We start from the raw sequence: 20,516 nt of genomic DNA on the forward strand, positions 1-20,516 counted from the left end.
AATTAGGAAGGGGTTTAGACGGGGGGAGGGGCGGCGTCCCACCACAAAGCCTCCTGGGAGTGGTGTTTATTAATGCGCAGCCCAAATGATAAATCGGCCAACCGGGGAGAGGGAGAGGAGCGTCTTGGCTCGTAGCAGGACTGTCCCTCTAATTTCCTCTTGATTTATGGACGGGATGGCTGGTTAGGCGCCGCGTCATTAATTCAAGCGGCCGGGGAGGGTTGAGACAAGCCAGACTGACGGCATTGGAAATAAAAGCTGGTTCCAAACCCAGAGTTGAACCCTCACCAGCACACCTGGGGGCCACCTGAGAGCAGCACTGCCACAGCAGAGCTGCAGTGGAAGAATTTCTATGTGCAACAGAGCACTCAATATGACATGCAAGCACTGGAAAACGGTTAATAAATCAAAATAAATCAAAACAACAATAGTCATATTTCTCATAATAAGTGTAATTATAATTAAAGATTATTTGTCACTATTTGGTTAAGAATTTTTTTTTTTTTTTTAGATAATTTTGCTGAACAGATGAAATTATTGCAAATCTACTGCAATTACACTGCATAATCAATAAATACAATTAACAGGGATATTGTTGTGAAACTTAAGTTTTGGAGTTCAAAACAAAGCCCAAACATTATTGAGGCTGAGCCCATTAATAAGGACAACACTATAATATCAGGAGGAAAAAAAAAGCAAGGAAATTAAAATTAACCAATAAAGACCCCGAATACAGATGTTAGCATGGTGATCCATGAGCTCAGGCACTAATTAGGCAGTAAGCAGGCAGACAATAGCCCATTAAAGCACAAATAGGCAGGACATGCCCATTGTTTCATTAGCCCGGCTCACTCTGAAGGTAATTACACTGATGTGAAGTAGACTAAAATAGCGGCCGCAACATGGTAGAGCACATTATTAGCGAAAGCCTCTTGATAGACTCTGCTCTTTGTATGTTTTTTTTTTTTTTTTTTTTTTTCTAAATCCCAACAAAGCTTTAAAGTGTTAATTTTTCAGGCGTGGAACACACATTGTTGAAACATGATGAGTTATTACTAGCAATGATCACAGGCGATTTTTAAGTGAGGAGCTTGCATCTCCACTTGAAATTTGGCCCTAATTGTTTTGTTTCAGTCTATTAATCTTAAAAAGTGACACAGAAGAAAGGATTTCTCCAGTGATGAATGGTGGGACATTCCAATTCCCACTTAATAGCAATTAATTTTCTGATACCCGCACAAGTTTGGCTAGTTTTAATTAGTTTGTTCTGAGGAATAGGGGGAACTTCACCCCGGATTTCCATGAAAGCGGCGTCTGCCTGACTAAATACATTCTCATCAAAGGGAGCGGGGTGAGGCTGTCCGACCTTCCTAAGATTCAGTGTGCGTTTAATTTCCTATTTACACTTTAAAATAACTCATTAGCATAAGTCCTCTGCACACAGTCCCGAGCCCAACATATTAAGGCAATAGCTCATTTAAATCATGTCAAAGTATAGTTGTAGCTCCCTCCTTGGCAAGGTTGGACTGGAGTTGGACTTACAATACAGTATGCAGGTAGAGTGCCAGGGTTAGATGGGGTTGAATTTCCAATTTCTAGTTTAGTGCTCTCATCCTGACATTATTGCTCCTGAAAAAGTAACTTTTTATCTTTTACAGTGGGTATATTTTAAATTACTGTCACTTAAGTGCATTTTTACATCAGTAGTTCACTGCAAAAAATCCACCTTCCAGTCATTTGTTCTGATCTTCAGTCTTAAAATGATGTTTTTCTTAAAACAAGTGGAAAGAATCTGGCAGCGAGATAAGAAAATCCCACTTGTTTCCAATGCACTTACACTTGCTTTGGAATATTATTCTAGGAGCAAGTATAAATATGTTGAAACAAGGCAGAATAAGGCAGAACAGCCCACTAGTATCAAGGAAACGACACTTGAGTCAAGAAAATTCTGGAAACAAGTTGATTAGCATTGGAAATAAGTGGGATTATCTCATCCCACTGGCAGAATGTTTTCAGTTGTGTTAAGAAAAACAAGGTTTTAAAACTGAATTGGAAACTAAATAACTTGTTAAAATGGAGATTTTTGCAGTGCCCTACTTCTATTTAAGTAAAATATCAGCAAAGTAACAATACTTCTACTTGAGTAGCAATTTGTGGTAGTCCTTCCAAGGTGGGCTACAAATATGGGGTGGTCATGGGAACCTAGCTGATGATGCTGGATCAGCACAGGATTGTGGGAGGTTTGACTGGAAGTGGCCCAGGGTGTGTATCTGTATCATGCTGAGTGTGGCAGCATGAGGTCTGTGAGGTCAGTGCAGACTTACTCTCCATAGCCTGCAGGTACTCCATGTGCAGGGCGCTGCTGCCGGCACCAGCCGTGGACGCCACGGAGGGGAGCAGGTCAGTAGTGTAGGGGCTGCGGTGGCCCGCCAGCAGGGCCATCTGGTGGTAGTAGTCCGCTGTAGTCAGCCCTGTGTGTGGAGCTGAGGCAACCGAGGAGCAAAGCAGACAAAAACGGGGCGAGACGGAGCGTTTGAAGAAGTGGCAAGGGGAGAGAGAGAGGGAAGCAGAGCAGCGGAGAGGGAGGAGAGGAGGAAAGAAAGAATTAGGCGACAAGGAAAACACAACAGGAAATGCACCTGCACTGCATTACAAGCCAGCATTCATTTACATTAGATGATAATCAGCTCAGCAGAACAGTAATGAGCACATTAGCAACACCATCAAGTTAAGCAAAACAGCTGCACAGGGAGCATCACCTGAAGTCGAGAGCCCCACATGGGACTAGTGGATGCTTGCTCAGAGATTACAGTGAGTGTGCATTAGTGTTTGATTGATGCATTCATGCCAAGCACAGCATAACTCATTGTCTTACAATACAATTCTTAAATAGTGCTCTCTCGCTCTCTCTTTTCTCCCCCCTTCTGTTCCTTGATCACTTGGTGAGCGCGTATGGGAGTATGTGTGTGCTTGTGTGTGTGGTATGGGAGAATGTAGGCTGATGCATCTTTTGCCAGAGATGCCGCTTGCGTGTTACACACATCAGGGCTGCAGTATGCAGATACGCAACCTGCTCCTCTACTCTGCTCCTTTAAACTCCATAGGAAAACAAAAGGCCTAAATCTGCCCAGATAGATCTGCATGCATAAAGAAATAGCAAAAGAAATGCCTCCACTCTTCTCTTCTCCCTCTCTCTCCCTCTCTCTCTCTTTCTCTCTCTCCCTCTCTCTCTGTCTCTCTCTCTCTTTCTTAAAATACCTCTCTTTTCCAAGTCATTCCCTTAGTTATAGAGTGCTGTAAGTCCTTGAACCGTAGCCTAAAAATAAACATCTGGTGGTGGGCTTCCTTATGCAAATATTCTAAGAAAGGGAGAGGGAAAAGACTAACACTGTGGTTTTGGATGCAAATATGGAATCGGTTCAGACCCACAGAGTGCTGCGGCTAATTCCTGTCTTTTCCCCCCAATCAAAGAAGGAAAAAAAAAGAGAAAATAAATAAAGAAATGCCGGATGAAAAGATCTCCTCCTAAGGCCGGCCTGTATGCCTGCAATATGCATCCCTGATTGGTTGAATGAATGTAAGAAAAAATTCTAAATTAATTCGATCTGGGTATTTTGTCTTAAGTGGAAGGGGGGAGTTTCTTAATTGTCTCCGCTGTTCCGCTTTAGCTTTGCTTTTGCATTCAACCATAATGTGCTCCATTCTCTCTCCGTGCGCAGTAAAGGGCTTTGCGGAATTTCTAAATCAGAAATGTTGGCATCCGAGTGCGATCCTGGGGGCAAAGGCGCGGGGGGGGGGGGCGGGGCGGGGGAAGGCTGTCAGTGTGGCACTTGACGTGGAGAGGCAGAGACGCGCCTGAGGACGTGGTGAGCCACCAGGAGCTCCTTCAGCACAACAATAGGATAAGGGGGCAAGCCTACCTCTGAACCCCATCACAGAGGGAAGCAAGAGCGAGAGAAATACTGTGAGGGAGGAGCACGGAAAGCTGTCAAAGCCAATGTGTGGTAGCGAGAGGGTGGCACTAAATCCCACCCACTTTAAATCTCCATTGGATTCTGTTAATTAATTCATCATTATTCAAATGCACTTTTTGGTAAGAAAAATCTTTGCATATTGAAGAAGGAGCCTCCCTGTAAGCATGGTGATATACCAACAACACAAAAGCTGATGGGTTAATTAATCACCGGATTGATTAAAGAAGTAATTAGGTGCCTCATTCACAATTTACAGCCTTAGAAACCATGTGGGGATCATGTGGCAGGGTTAGAGGAACTATTTTCATTTAAAGTGAGCTGAGGCTGGTGCACATTATGTTGCGGTAATGGAAAATTGGAAGGTAGAGAGTTTCAGCTCGAGTGCACATTTCCTGTCCGCAAAGTGCAATGCTGGAGTGGAGAGCAGGAAAGAGGCCGAGCGAGGCTGGTACTACAGCCTTCACTTTAGTCACAGCTTTCCATGGGCCCGGGTGAGACGAAGTCAAGTGTTCTGGTGCAGAGTGTTCGTCTGCTATCTGGCTCTTCAGAAATACACTTCAGCACAGGGCAGGGGGACAGAGAGGGTCGCTGCTGCTGAAGGGCCAAAAGGTTGCGGCTAATATGACCGAGGACATGAGGGCCAGAACAGGAGCTCATCAGGCAGCTTCAAGACCTTAAAGGAGCACGTTTATTTCTGGAAAATGTGTTCCTTGATCACCTCAATGTAGTATAATGACATAATGTGTTGCAGCTTAAACTCTACTTTGTCCAGTTTTCATCATATTTGCTCAGCATACTAAATTACAGTTTAAATGAGCCCCGAAAACTTGGACCTGACCTGGTATTTGCCCAAACATGTAAGGGCAGAAATTGGCCTCATATGTTTGCCTAAATGTGCATAATCTACGGCTGTGTGTGGATTTTTTTTTTTTTTTAATCACTGAGGCTATTTTCACATTTGTGAAACCTATAACTGAAGTATAACTTATCCAAATCCTCCACAAAACTCATTTAGACGCACTGTAACTTGCAGCTATAACCTAAAGTCACACTTTAGCTTTTTTTTGTTTGTTTGTTTTTATACTATTACAACTTTATTCTTATGACTTTACTAGTGTACATACACAAAAACACACACTTGATCTTGTAATACTGCAACTATTACTGAAACAGTAAAGTCAAAAAGGGCCCAATGCAGCCCAAATTAAAACACTGAGATTACATATCAGTCTTCTCACCGCACAAGAGCTCATTTGCCAAAAGGTGTGTGTTCACTCTATTCATATCTTTTTGCACCACTAAGGTGACATGCAGCGCTCGATGATTAAGCCTTAAATTCACAAAGAAGACAGAGCCTGGCCTGGCTCACTAATTGAGCTCCGGGTCGTGGTGAACTTTTCCTCCGTCCAGGTTGTCTGTCTGCCCGCCTGCACCGCCACTTTAATTGATTTCCCAGGCTACATCCATCTCGAGGATCTTGGGGAACAAATGCTCCCCGTAGGACAGCAGAACTACCAGTCCTGCCCCACCCCCACCCCCGTCAACCCTGAACTTAAACCCGACCCTCCCTCAGCGTGAGCGGTGTAACTGTACGTGACCGCGCCGCTCACTGATGCGTCCTCCAGAGGTCTCTGACATGATTCACAGATCAAAAGGATTAGCCTCCTTCTAACCTGCGCCCCCACCCACACGCATCCAGTCACACTCATAATACTCCCATCCACTCTTTGCCGCTCTCAGATAACATCTCACTAACCACTGCCTCTTAATAGAGATGGATCTGGTCGCCTTGCACCTGACCTCCTCTGATCTCCAACAGGAATTAAACTGATATTGAGAATCACCAGAACAGCTTTAATAGCTACAACTATCGAATCCTCACCAGTCAATTAGAATTATTTTTAAACCTCCACTAAGGCCTTGCTGCCTGTGTCTGCTCCACTGAGGTGATGTGTAGATATTCATGTTGGCGCTGAGTGCACATCTGTGCTGAGTGTGCATGTGTGTGCGTGTACATTATATGCATGTTTCATGTACTGGTGTATGTTTCACTTGACTCACCATCTGCAGGGCTGAGGCCCCGGGCTGCTGAGAGCACAGAGATGGAGGGGCTGCTGTGCAGGGAGCGGATGTAGTCCATGTATGGGTTGATGTAGGGGTGCGGATGGTGAAAGGGCGACTCCGCCCCCACAGAGGGGTTCCGCTGGGGCGAGATCCGGATGAGGGAGATATCGGAGAAGGCCGGACTGCCTGCCAGAGCAGGAGGCCTGCAGAGTGACACAGGTGGGGAGGGATGAAGAAAGAATAGGAATGCATATTTTCAGTGTGATATAATAAAAACACAAAATAGCACTGAAGTCACCATGAATGGAACGGTAAGATCTTTTGATTATTTTCCTTGTCTGCATTATCAGGTATTTTTGATTAATAATTTTGTCTATATCATATCAAACATTATGACTATTGCCCATCACAAGTTAGCAGAGCAGCAGACAAAACAACCCAAAGTTTTCATTTTGTGATATAAAATGGAGAAAAGAAAGCAAACCTTGGCATTTGTGAAGCTGTGACTGGAAATATTTTGTCTTTTTACTTCATAACCGACCAATATTATTTCAGCACTAATTTTGACCTGATCTGCTGATGCTACAAAATGCATAGCTGTGACTGAAACTGTGTATACAAAGCATCTTTACTCCAAATGACTTCTCAGAATTAACCAGCACGTCACGCTCATTTCAGTGGGTTCTGCTTGTTTTTGAACATCCAGACCTTGACTGCACTACTGTGGGTGGACTGGCAGCGCTGAGGCCAGACAAATGGGCTGTGACACTATCACTCTCCCTCCATCTGCAAGGCAGAGAAGAGCGTGCTGCATTCCAACTGCTCCCTACGCAGACATTTCCTCAGATCAAAGGCAGCTTTCACCGCTGTGTCTTAATCAGAGGGAAACGTTCGACCACGCTCACCACTGGCCAGCGCGAGACAAGCAACGCTACACCGCTTTGCGAGGACGGCTTCAAGCTTGGCTTTGAGGTGACATAACGTACGGCGTTACACATGGCACATGCAATGTTGTGGAAAATCCATCAAATGGCCTCACACAGTAACCGATCTCTCTTAAGGAGAAAATATGAATGATGTCAAGGCTATTCTTTTAATCAAAAGGCCTTGTCTGCCTGGTCTGAGACGTTAAACAAAGTTGAGAACAATCATGAAAACTTCTTAGGAGCCAAGTTCAAGATGAACTAATTTGTCTCCCTTCTTATAATTGGCTAGGAGGGCTAGGAAACTTCATAATGATGGCCTTCACCACAAAGGCCTTCCCCTGAGGACGTGGAGAAATCCACATATCAGCCAGACATTAACAGGCTGAGAGATTAGAGTGAATTAGCCCCTCCACTCCTCTGTGGCTCCCCAACGGACTGGTCTACTGTGACAAAAGACCCCAGGAGAAGGAGAGGATGAGGGAGGGAGGGAGGGAGAGAAAGAGAGAGGGAGAGCGAGAGGGTGGGGGTTTAACAGAATGGGGTCAGATAAGAGGAAGGAGGAGAGAGGAAAGGGTGGGAAAAGAGAGGAAAGAGAGGGAGAGTGAGAGACCTGGCCGAGAGTTTGTCTCTCAGTGACCTTGAGCAAGGCCAGGGGAGCGGAACAGCCCAATTACGACCTCCGCCCCATCCCCTGGTCCCCTACCGGCCCCTCTGTCCCTCCACCTCTCAGCCCCCCTAATGAAAGAGCTCAGGCCAGGGCCAATAATGAGCACTGAGCACCGAGGAGCGGAAACAACACACACACACACTGAAGCACACTCGCAGACACACACACATACAGACGTGTGTGCACATACGTTCACACATGCACATACAAACTTTGTGTCCAGCAGTCTTTCTGTAATTAGCCCAAAGGGGCCGTGGGGTGATTTTCAAGGCTTTCTCTGCTGCTTTCGGCTGGAGTGTGACAACATCTCTCTGTGTGATGCTGAGGAACGGACGGCAACACAAAGTCTGAGCTGGCCACACAACAGGGAGGAATCTCAGGAAAAGCCTGGCTAAAGTTTTAAGTGTGCAAAGGTGATCGGTTTGGGATTTTAACGCTTGACACTGAAATACGGGAGGCAGGCGATGTGGTTGTTTGTCTGCCTCCATTTGATTTGTGGGTTTTTGCACGTCTCCTGTCAAGTGATTCATGAGAAATATTTTACTTCCTCAACACAAAACAAGCCATGCTGAGGGCACCTCTGTGCAATCCACCCTCCAACTGACTTCTAGACAGGTGTGTTCGTGTGTGTGTGTGTGTGTGTGTGTGCGAGATAAGCAAGTCATGTGCCCACATGCCACCATTATATGCCTCATTTGCACAGATCAACACAGCTGCAGTGTGACATACACTTTGATGTCACATGACTGACCACGCAACTCTTTCTCACACTCACTCACACACACACACACACACACACACACACAAAACTGAGGAAAACCACATAAACTGATCCTTCTCAGTAGGAAATAGAAATAAAAATAGATAGCAAAATAGGAGGGCCAACAGTCTAGGGGATTTGCCGCGTCTACAGGAGCATATTACATTTTTACCACTGAACTGATGCTTCTTTTTTTTTTACACAGCAACTAACAATAAAACTAAAATAAACTGTAATTCCTAAATCAACAACATTACTAGTAGGGCTCATTAATACGGTAGAAAAAAAAAAACAAAAACATTGTGAACAGATATTGCAACTGCGATATAATTCACCATTTTACTGCGAATGATCATTTTTGCACCATATGTTTCATTCCCACTGAAAAAAATATTAAAATGTTATGGTTTTTGCTGGGGTCTGCACCAAAGAAACATGTTTCTTACATCTGGAAAACACGACTTGTAAGCTAGAGATTTTCCGCAGCACCGCAATACTCCATTTATAATTGCATCTTGTCACATAATTATCAAATTATCAAAAAATTGCAGCTTCCATAATTTGGATTTTGCACTTGCCCATATTAAGATTTCAATCATATTTTGATCAGCGGTTCAATCCTAATTATAAGTGACCAGCAAAAAGGAATGCACAAATATTCCTGTTCCTCTGGAATGACTATGTATTCTCCAGAAGTTTTAGGTAAAGAAATAAGAATGCAGGAGGACAGGTATAATTTTTTTTTTTTTTCATCATCTGGTCCTCCACCAGCACATGCCTGTGTGAGGAGAGCCAGACGCCCACTCTGGCCTGCCGTGACAGTGATTAACCCTGTCATGCGTTGGCTGCGTCTCTCTAAACTGACCCTGGCTAAATGGCTCTGCTCGCCTTGTTTTTCCAATTAATTTAGTGCATAAGAGCAGAGTCCTACGGGCAGCCAGGAAAAGAGAAAGAGGGGGGAAAAAAAGAGGGGTTTTGTGGTTACCAAAAAGGAATGGGAGGAAAACAAGGGAAGGAAGAAAGAAGAGAGAACACATGTTGTGAATGCAGAGTGATGGCACATGTTGACTGGTGGGAGAGTTGAGCGTGCACAGAGCGGCGGAGAGACGGAAAAGTTGCTGAAGAGGAAAGGAGAGAGAGGTGTGGTGAGAGAAAGCAGGGAGGGCTGCGGAGGGGAGGGCAGACAGTTAGAGGATAAACAGTAGTTGGGAAGAGAGGAGGGAGAGAGGGCGCGTGTGAAGATACGGAGTCTGAATTGGGGAGGGGAAGGGCGGACAGGGAGGAGAGAAAGAGTGCGGGAGGGAGGAGAGGGGAAGAGGTCTCTGGGGGTTCAGAGCCAGGTGTGAGGGGATTTGAGGAGGACAGGAGTGAGATGGATGGTATGGAGGAGTGTGGTATGTCTGTGTACATGTGTGTGTGTGAGAGAGAGAGAGAGAGAGAGAGGAAGAGAAAAGGCCCAAACTCCGTGTTCAGTCCCTCTCTGATCGTCTTAGCATCTGCCAGTGTGCATTAATCAACATGACGAAAGGAAGAAATCTGACAATGTGCAGTGTGTGTGTGCATGAGCGTTCACCCTGGGAGCGTGTGTGTGAATGCACCCGGTGCCAGCGAAGTAGCGTCTTAGTTACACCTGATTTAAGATTTACATCAAAGCTGTACCCCAGGGTTTGCAGGCTGCTCTGCCTTACCGGGGTCATGGTATGCAGAGCGGCAAAGCAGACACAAAAAAAAAAAAAAAAAAAAAAAAAACTTTTCCTCCACTCCTCCACTTCCCTCCACAGGTTTATAATTCCTATTAACCCTCAAAGAAGATATCCTGCAAGCCGGGCACAAGGAAAGTCTGAGCTCCTGACATATGGAAGCCATTTCCTCTCACGTGGCCGCTCTTAAACCAGCAAGCGCCTCTTTAAGACATTGCATGTTTACACGGGGCGGTCTGTGGATTCGAAACTGTCGTCTTGCCCCAGCGAACGAATATATACTTTTCCAGTGTAAATATGACCCCGAAAGATTTTGAGGTTTTGATGAAGGGTGTGTGTCTGTGTAAACGTCCTCGAATCTTTGTTTGGAGCGAGGTTATATCAACACTAATGAGAAATAGCTTTTTTTTTTTTTTTTTTTTTTAGTGAACACTCCAGTGGAAGCACACAGCTGCGGTGAGGCCTGATGACTTCACTTCGGTACAGAAGGTATCATTGTGGTGGAGCAGTCAGACCTGGTGGTATTGACATAGTGCCCCGCTAAAACAGGAACTGCGCCCGGCTAAATAGGTTCAGCTCAGGCATGAAATGCATGCACAAGTAGAAAATGAATGAAATTTCTGTCTGTGTATTTTGTAGAACTACACGGGAAACGGGTGAGTCCAAATCCAATAATCCAATAACTGTGTGTGAGAGCTCACGGCCCATCATGTTCTTCATTCATAGCCGCTGTGATCTGGAGAAAAAAAGTTAAATGTGACAGCTACTCCAACAAAAATGACGACGATAAAACCAGTGTGGATATTTTCTCAAATGTGTCATTTGTATCATTTTAACAATAATCATGATGATCGAATTCATTTTGAGACATTAGTATAAGTACTAGCTATCACAGACCCATGATTGACAGCCTTTATATTCAACATTGCACTTTATAATGTGTTCCACCGAGTCAGAAAATCTGCACCACTGCTTTACAGAAAGATTGCTTTATGGCACAAAACAGGAAGAGGGCGGTGCTCCTCCAGTGCAAACGGAGATATGGCTTTTGAAAGTTTTGGCAAATGATAGAGGGGGTGAAAGGCTGCTGGAAAAATTGCTTCCAACATATTTGTTTTCTTCAGTAAAGCAAAAGAGAAACTCTTTGGCAAAGGAAGATTCTCGTTGCAACCAGAATGAACTGAACTGAACCAGGTTAAGCCTATCTGGGTGTATAACCTTTTGGAAATGGGTGTTTCCTAATCACAAGCAGTGATGGGAGTAACGGCGTTACAAAGAAACGGCGTTACTTTTATCAGTAACGAGTAATCAAAGAAATTACTGTTTCCCCCGTTATAACGCCGTTGCCGTTAATGACAATAAAATGCGCCGTTACTAGCCGTTACTTACTACTAATAATTCTTATTATTTTATTATCCTATTCAAAAAATGTGCGTCTTGTGGAGAAAAAGCGGTGTGTCAATTTTCAAACCGGTCGGACTTTACAGTTTTTCGTAACTTATCAACATGCATGGAGAATGACTGAGCACAAATTACAAGAAGCATAGGCAGAGCGGATAGTATCTCCGCCTGCCATACAGAAGACCGGGGGTTCAATTCCCCACCTGGACAAGCTGGCATCACTACTTTAAACTGTAATGAATTACGTTTTCAAAGTAACGTGCCCGACACTGACAATGATCGATGAAATTTGACAGCAATGTCCATACTGCAACAGCAACGCAAAAATATGTGCGTTAATAAGAGGATTTAAGAAAAGAAAAAAGTAATCATAAAAATTACTTTCCCCAGTAATTGAATTACTCTTCTGCAGCAGTAATTGAGTAGTAATCAAAATTACTTTTTTACAGAAGTAATTGTAACTTATTAGTTTTGTGAGTAATTGGTCCCAACACTGATCACAAGACACAAAAAGTGTTTGTAAGAAGATCCATGGATCCAGGTGGATGTCTCTTTTCTGGAGCCGTTATGTCTCCAGCCACTAGGGGCCGAGCGAGACGAGCTGACGACAGGAGAAGAGTTCTTGTCTCCACCTCTCAGACCAGGTTTTGGGGGGAAATGGGATCAGTCAGATGTCAAGGCCTCTGCTGGCCGAGGCTGACAGCATCACACGCTGATTCCCCCCACCTCAACCTCACCACCTCATAGAAACCTACTGCCTCCACCCACACCCACACCCCCGCCACCCCAACCCACCCAGCCACAGCGCGAAGCTGCCACCGCTCTGAAAGCCTATACCAGAGAGGAGGAAGAGAGGGGCTCCTGACAGCGGAAACAGAGGCACTTTAAAGCTCCCAACCCTTTCACTGAGATCAAAGGGCCACAGGAACAGAGCCAGCTGAGACCCAGGGAGAGAGAGAGAGAGAGAGAGAGAGGAGAGGGAGCCCGAAAAAGGGGAGAGAGAAAGACAAGAGAGAGAGACACAGACACAGAGAAGGAGAGATCGTCTGTGTTCTTTGGTAAAGCGATGAGATGAGGAACTCTTCCAATATGTTTATTATATTCTGTCTAAAGTGAGTTATTAAGCATGAATGTTCTGCCACTGCGGCACAATCCAGCAGCAAGTTCATTTTCCATATTAGTAATAGCAATTGTGGAGCGGCTGTTATGAAACTCAATTCGTTTTATTTTAAGATCCAAAGGGTTTGCGTTCCATCAAGTCTTTTGCCTCTGGATCTCGCTCACACCTCTGGTGGTAATTACACACAGTTAATGGTTCAGCCTGAAGACTGTTAGTGGGCTGGCAGCAGGCTCACACACCCGGTCCACAGACATTTCTATTAAAGCAAGCCAGTTCACAGTTACACTGCAAAAAATCTACATTACAAAAACAAAATCTTAACATAAGTGAAAAAAAACAATAGGTTGTCAATGGGATGAAATAATCCCACCTGTTACTTGAATTTTCTTGAATCAATTAGAGGGGCTGATCTGCTTTGATTTAATGAAAACCACAATTTTAACACTGAATTTGAGACTAATTAAGAGATGGTAAGGGTTCAAAGTTTTTCTTTCGGAGTCTTGTACAGGATACAGGATACACAGCTGCTCGTGGACCCACGTTGGTCAAACCTGTAACCTTTTGGCTGCTGCCTCATATTTGGAATTTAATACTTTGTAATTACAAATCAAGTGGCGTATTTCACTGGTTAAGCCAAGGCTCTGTTACTATGACCATCACAGTGCCAAAATCTCCAACACAAGTCCACTTCTAACAGGTGACAAAATCTGCCAGTGGAATAACATTATTCCACTTGTTTCCAATGAAGTTTCATTTGTTTCGGGATTTTTTTTTCTGGGAACACTTATAAATATGTTGAAACAAGGCAGAATAAGGCAGATCAGCCCACTAGGATCAAGAAAATCACACTTGATTCAAGAAAATTGTGGACACAAGTTGATTAATGTTGAAAACAAGTGGATTTATCTCATCCTACTCGCATGTTTTTTTACTTTTATAGACAAAAACAAGATTTTAATGCTGAATATGAGACTAAATGACTTGCTGGGGTGAACATTTTTGCAGTGCAACAGATACCGTCTCTTCCATCTAATCTGTACTTCCTCCTTACTCATGGGAAGTGCTTTCTACTTTGAGCTTTTCTCCTGGCAGGGCAGAGCCAGGGCGCTGGCCTGGTAGAGCAGGGGGAGGTTGCCAGGCGTTCGGGGCAACAAATATGCCCCCCTGGCGCTGAGAGGGGTCCGTGTGACCCCCTGACATCAAAGGGCTGGGTGGGTTCAAGGGGCGGGGAGGCGTCTATTCATGGTCACATCAAGCAGGATTCCCTCTCTGTGGGATACCTCTGGAGGCGTGCCAGACATTCCCATACACTGCACAGTCAGGGTGTGCGCACACACACACACACACACACATAGAGAAACACACACCGCGGCTGCTGTCCAGTGGAATATCTAAGACTCTCTTTCAGCCGCTTTCTCTGTCCTCTCCCCCTGCGTGTTTCAGTCACACACACATTGTCTACATATAAGCATACACACGCACACACTGGTCCTGGCAGGAGGACGCACATCCCTGCAGACACGTACCACTCCACGCTACGGGTGTGATAACATATGTTTATCTATGGGAGTCAGTGAGTGTGACAGGTTCAAGTCAAAACAAACGGGTCCAGGTGTCAGAGGCTGTGGGTGCGACTGCTTCCTCGGTGAACTCGAGCGGAGTCACGAACCCACTGGAGGTGTGTCACACGTGAAAAAAATGCTTCCTGTTTTCGATCAAAGCTCCTTAGAGTCGTCCTCAGTCACAAGATTCTGGTTTATCTTAATGGCAGGATCACATCTTCCAACCTGCTGCAAAAACGACCAACTGCTGTGCAAGAGCGGGCGTCGCTGAAAAAAATGTATTTTAAGTTTTTTGGTCTCATATTCAGGATTCTTAAAACAAACAAAAAAATCTTCCAGGGGTTAGATAATCCCACTTTTTCCAAGGCTAAACAATCATTTTCGTGATACGACTGGACTGATCTGCTTTGTCTCAACATATTTACACCTGCTCCCACGAAAAATGCCTGTAACAGCAGGAGCAGGAAACAAGTGGGATTAACAAGATCTTGTGGGAAAAAAACAAGATTTTGCCACTATCATAGCAAATATACGACTAAATGATTTGTTTAACAAGGTTTTTTTTTGCAGTGTTGCAAAGAGAGAGAGAGAGAGAGAGAGAGAGAAAAGTTTAGGTATGGGTTTGCAGCAACACAGCGGGGGCTTTTCACAGGCTGTTTGGAAAATGCGCACCGTAATTAAACATAATGTCAGCCAATGAGATAAGAATGTCTACCAAAACAAATCCACAAAGAGTATATGGCACCAAATCAAAACATGAAAGTGAAATTACACAAAATGAGTCTGCCTTTTTTCCTGTAATTTCAAGGCGACTGGAATCAGGAAACAAACATCTGACAAAACAAAAAACAAACAAAAAAAAGGTTTTCTTCTTGTGTTTCCTTATTACGAATAATGGCTCACGACGATCTGCGCGGGCCGGTCCACCTTCATCTCGGTTTGCTGAAAATCACGTACTTGATTGCTGTTTTTTTTTTTTTTTTTTTTCAAAGCGCCAGGCAACAGTAAGCAGTGAGGCGGGGTTAGCGTTGTTCTCGGCCAGTGTTTTGAGTTCCTCTGGCATGCCCCGGGCTAGAGAGAAGACAGGAGGGGACTCTTGGGTGTTGAAGTGTTAAACTTCTGAAAACAGGGAGGAAGTGCATCTATCTATCCTTTTCCTCTCAAGTAGTGTCTCGATGGCCCCGACGCCTTACACACAAACCCAGCTGACGCCTGCAGCTAAACAGGGTCAGGTTCCACACCCCATCGCCTCTGCTCCCCAACACGCCAGTAATGAGTGTGTGTGTCTGTGTGCGCGGCGCTCTCTCAGGTGAGCGAGGGGTAGGGGGAGAATGAGTGTGGCCCAGGGCTGCGAGGAGCGGTGTGTGTGTATCCGCGGGCCCGGGCTCTGAGACGGCTCGGCGTGATCCACCTCAATTCATCGCATCACACTGGGCTCCTGAAATGAGAAGCCGCACGGATGGGCCTGAGCAAATCACAAACAATACACACCGCTACAAGACAGCGGAGACACACTGCTGGAGACGGCTAATCCTTCAGACAGAGATCTGAGGTAGAACAACAGAAAAGGGGGTCTGAGGGGAGGGAGGGAGGGGAGAGAGAGCAGAGACAGAGAGAGAGAGAGAGAGAGAGAGAGAGAGAGGGGAGAACAGGAACATCAGGTATAAGACAAAAAAATATATATACTTCCTTCCTTCTCAGCCCTGAAAATCTCCTTTTCAGAATGAAATCCATCACGTTTTCCTAATACACACTTCTCGAAGAGGAAAAGGGAAAGAAAGCGGAAGAAAGGCAAGCGCTGGTGGGAAAGTGAACAGACACAGCCTACTTTATTCTGGCCATTTCATCCATCTTGTTGGACTAATAAAATGTCAAGTGGAGTTCCTTGATATTTAATCATGAAGGGGGCTGACTGCGTGGTGGTGCCAAGCTCGGGCTTGATGAAGCTTTGGGGAGGCTTAAATGCAGACCTGTGGAAATTTTGGACATGCCACAAAGGAGGGTGTTTCACAAAGCTGCTATGTTACTGAAACAAAATGTTGACATGATTGAGAGTGAATATGTAATAAGCCCGCTTTGGGAAACTCTCTCTTTTCAGTTCACTTCTATGTATTCTCGTCCACACTGCAAAAAAAAAAAAAAAAATCTGCTTCTTAACAGGTCATTTATGCTCATATTCACTGTCGAAAAATTTCTTGATACTGATATTCTGCCTTGTTCTGCCTGGTTTCCACATGTTTATTCTTGAAAAATTGCTGAAACAAGTGAAACCGCGCTGGAAACAAGTGGGATTATCTCACCCCCACTTTTGCAGCGTCGGAAGTTTCCCAGCTATATTTGAGCGGCGCAATTCAAACTTTCCTCTCTAATTTAGTTGAAAGTTGTTTCACACAAAGACACCACCGCAGAGACAGACACGCACACAACAAAAGCTCGCTGCATTCTTACAAGAGTCGGACACCCCGCAGCTGTGTGCATGACTGCGCATATTTGTGCAGTTCCCGCCGGACGCTTGCGGGGTGGAAAAGAGAAAAAAAAAAAGGAGAGGGGGGGGGAATACTTCACAAGCTGACCCCTCTAAAAAAGTGAGGTATCATGGGAGTCGGAGGCAGTGAGGGGCTTCTTTTTTTGCTCATTCCAAACAGTTAAACTCCAAACGACATTATTAGATGAAACCATTCTCCCACTATCAGATGTAATGGACGCCACATCTGATAAGGGAGATAACGAGGGGCTGAGAGAATAGAATCGTTTTATGTGATATGAATTAATTTTCATTGGTGAGGAAAAGTGTAAAAAAGGAGTGAAAATTTCTCTCAAAAGTGCGATTTAGAAGATAAGGGGACACCGGGAGAAAAAAAAAAAGAGCAAAAAGAGAGATAAATGAGAGGTGGGGAGGCTTTGAGAGAGGTAATGAACTCATTTCCTTCCACATTAAAGCAGCTGATGGTCTTTAGCAGAGCCTCAGCCCCGCTCTGAAGGCATTTTAAAACCAACATGTGGTGAAATTGTACACTGTTACATTTCGGTCTCCAATTGGTTTATTTGATGCTCGAGCTGCAGAGATGGAGAAATGGCGAGGGAAGGAGGGACGGGCTGGAAAATGAGGAGAGAGTCGTTGCGCAGAAAAGCGGGCAGGATTTATGACCCTGTTCCCCTGGTCTCGTTACTTGTTGTAACTGGCCCCCAGAGTGGGATCGCGGGGTCTGGAGCACAGAGTCCACAGATCAGAGTAATGGAAATTCCACACTTCTACACCGCTACACTATGACGTCTGCAGGGGCACCGGCCGGCGAGTCAAAACCCTGATTTTACATCATTTCCTTGAATTAAAAGTGGTTACTCTGCAGCAGGTACAAACAGCTGGGTGATAGACAAAATTAAAAAAAAATCACAATACCTTTCATCAAATGCCTAAATGTTTACATGGGAGACTTTGGATAAACCCACTGCAACAATGTTCATGTTTTTAGTCATTTTCATTATTTAAGCTCACACTCTGCGTTAAGATCTTACTAATTTTTCAAGGAACAAGTCTAACTATGTTGAAACAAGGCAAATTAAGGCAGATCAGCCCACTCAGATCAAGAAAATGACACTTGAGTCAAGAACATTTTGGAAAACAAGCCAATTAGCATTAGAAACAAGTGGGTTTATCTCATCCCACCAGGCAGAATTTTTTCACTTGTTTTAAGAAAAACAAGATTTTAAGGCGGAAAATGAGAGTAAATGGACGGTTATGATGGAGACATTTTTCAGCAGTGAATCATAAGTAACATAGATATGATGATCAAGCTGGCAGAGGCAAATAATAGCACAGCTACACCTGTCTAGTAACTTTAGAAAACTGCACCCCTTCACTGTAACACTGGCAATGTATCGCGATATTCCAATATCAATATAATATCGACATATTTCCCAGCCCTGGGTACAGAACAAAATGTTTCATCTATAGTTCACAAACTAAAGTCAGTATTTAATCTTATTATAAACAGCTAATTTTAAGTGACAATTTCTTTTTTTGGGAGGCTCCTTTCTGAAAAGGAAGCAGCTGTAACTAATGGAAGATCCTGAGATGAAGCAGGCGCCTGAGGTTGTGGAGACGGTGTCTGGCAGCGCGCTGCTGGGTGGGTTAATATCTTGACAGTCATTGCTTTTCTCTAATAGCTCCCAACCAATGAGGGGAGGGTCTTTTACAAAGCCAATTAAGAAGCGGCGCAGCCCTTTAGACGTGACAGTCCGTCACACCCACCAAGTGAGTAACCAGCGAAGCCAGAGCAGGGGCCACTGAAGCACTGCCAGCCCTCACCGATGTGGCTTTTTACTAATGCACATACAAAAATCACAGCTCAAGGTTCCTCCAGTGTGCTTATGCATGCCGATTATTGCTTTAGTTTGTTGGAGGTTTTTAATTTTATGTGCAAATCTTTTTTTTTTTTTTTCAAATAATACATTATTAAATGTAAGTAATGAAAAAATGCAGTGTAAAGCGGTTGAAGGCAAGTAGCAAAACACTATATTCCTATAGGAAAAAAAATCTAAGAGAATATACATTTCCATTTTTATTTTGCTTATGTTTAAAAGGCAATTTCTAAAAAGTGAGTGTAATTAAAAAGACTACAGTCAAATGCTAACACAAGAAAATATGTGAAAATGCTTTGCACACACACACACACACACACACACACACACACACACACACACACACAGAGCTGTTGGCACCTGCCTGTTATCTCCTCTCCTCAGACCCGGTATTGCATTGTGCTCCATGGGAGAGCTACAAATTGAGATCTCAAACATGAAGAGGGGGCAAATGACTTATGTATAGAAAATCAAATCCACTAATGTGTTACATGTGCAAATTCAAAGGCCTTATATTAGAGATTAATGTATTCCTCTTTTATCAAAATGTACCTTTCTCAAAGATATTTTTAATACACCCTAAAATTAAATCCGAACCATAGACTGGCAATGAAAAAAAAAATGCATTGAACGGAAAATATTTGTCGAGTGAATTATAAGACACGATTTGTTCTGCATGAATAAAAGTGTAATGCGAGCTACCATTTGTAGATTTTAATTTGAATTCACTGCTGGGGTATTAATTTTCCTCTGTGACTGATATTGCTATTTGCTTTTGACGGATTCAGTCACAGTTGAAAATGTAAAGACGCAAAAATGAAACAGAAGAAATGCACGTGATGTTTAATAATTAGGCGGAGATACAAATATACATCTGATGGCTCCAGCAGCAGCCTGAGCCGAGGTAATCCAAGCCTGATAAGTGGAGTTGAGGAGCGTGTCTTAACAGATCTCCGTTGGTAATGACTCAACCTTAAAACCTTTACAGGCCTTGTCAAGTGTCTGCTGTGCCAAGCTCGTTTTTTTTTTTTTTTTTTTTTTCCCCCTCCAAACCTGCAGGATCCATCATTCTCAAAATACACAGGTGCCTTCAAAATATCATGGTCCCCTGCACAGGCTCAGTAGAAAAAAAAAAAAGAGTACAGCATCCATTTAGGGCTCTGAAACTGGTGTATTACAAAAAAAATAGATATACTGTAACTTCAATCTGCCCACATTTCTGCTTAGGCATTTATCTCCTTTCTCTCTAAATCCTGAAATTGCCTCAGAAAAAAAAGGGAGAGATACCCCCCCTCCACTCGCACATTTTCACTGAGTGGCGCACAACTTTCTTTCTTCCCCTCTTTTTTTTTTCTCCAGTGAAAATTGAAGAGGCTTTATGTCAAATACGGCTAAAGCCAGCCTCTCCATATCAAACAACGCAGCGCGAAAATTACTGTGGTGATGATAAGGCTGCCAGATAGAGTGGGAGAGGAGAGCGAGAGAGGAGAGCGAGAGGGGGGAAAAAAACTGAAAGGAAGTGACTCTACTCAATTATACTGCAAAATTGGTATGACTGAATATTTTTCATTCAGGTGACTGATAGTATCAGTGAAACTGCAATGCAGATAAATAAAGGAGCCTTCTGTCAAGAATAAACACCATTAATCATGAAGCCAGCTACTGCGTGACCGCCTGTCCCCCCGACTTGCTCCATAGAGAAAGTATTAAAGATGGGGGTGTGGGGGAGGAGGGAGAGGAGGGAAGGGTGGAGGGAAACCAGTGACTGCACCAGAGAGGGGTGACCTATGAAGTCACACAGAATAGGTTTTGGACAGTTGGAGAGGAAGATGAAAAAGTGGCCTTCCTCTCTGCTCCCTGCTTCTCGGTGACAGCAGCCGTATCTGCGCAGAGATTATCAGCCACGATTACGAAATAATCATTTATTCTTCATGTAATTTATGGCACCGCTTTACATTCCGTCTCAGTCTGGATCATATT

The 20,516-nt window shown here is 44.0% G+C and overlaps 1 protein-coding gene across 1 annotated transcript in view; it reads right to left on the bottom strand.

The window, feature by feature from the left end:
• The window catches only part of gli3 (GLI family zinc finger 3), a 105,542-nt gene that overhangs the window by 23,825 nt on the left and 61,201 nt on the right, over positions 1–20,516 (bottom strand). The window contains exons 5-6 of the mRNA XM_030079695.1: positions 6,036–6,241; positions 2,325–2,483 (exon numbers count right to left, since the gene is read on the bottom strand). Coding sequence (XP_029935555.1) covers positions 2,325–2,483; positions 6,036–6,241 — 365 coding nt within the window. The remainder of the gene's footprint in view (positions 1–2,324; positions 2,484–6,035; positions 6,242–20,516) is intronic.

This window comes from Myripristis murdjan, chromosome 20 (assembly GCF_902150065.1).
Source record: "Myripristis murdjan chromosome 20, fMyrMur1.1, whole genome shotgun sequence".
Lineage (NCBI taxonomy): Eukaryota > Metazoa > Chordata > Actinopteri > Holocentriformes > Holocentridae > Myripristis > Myripristis murdjan.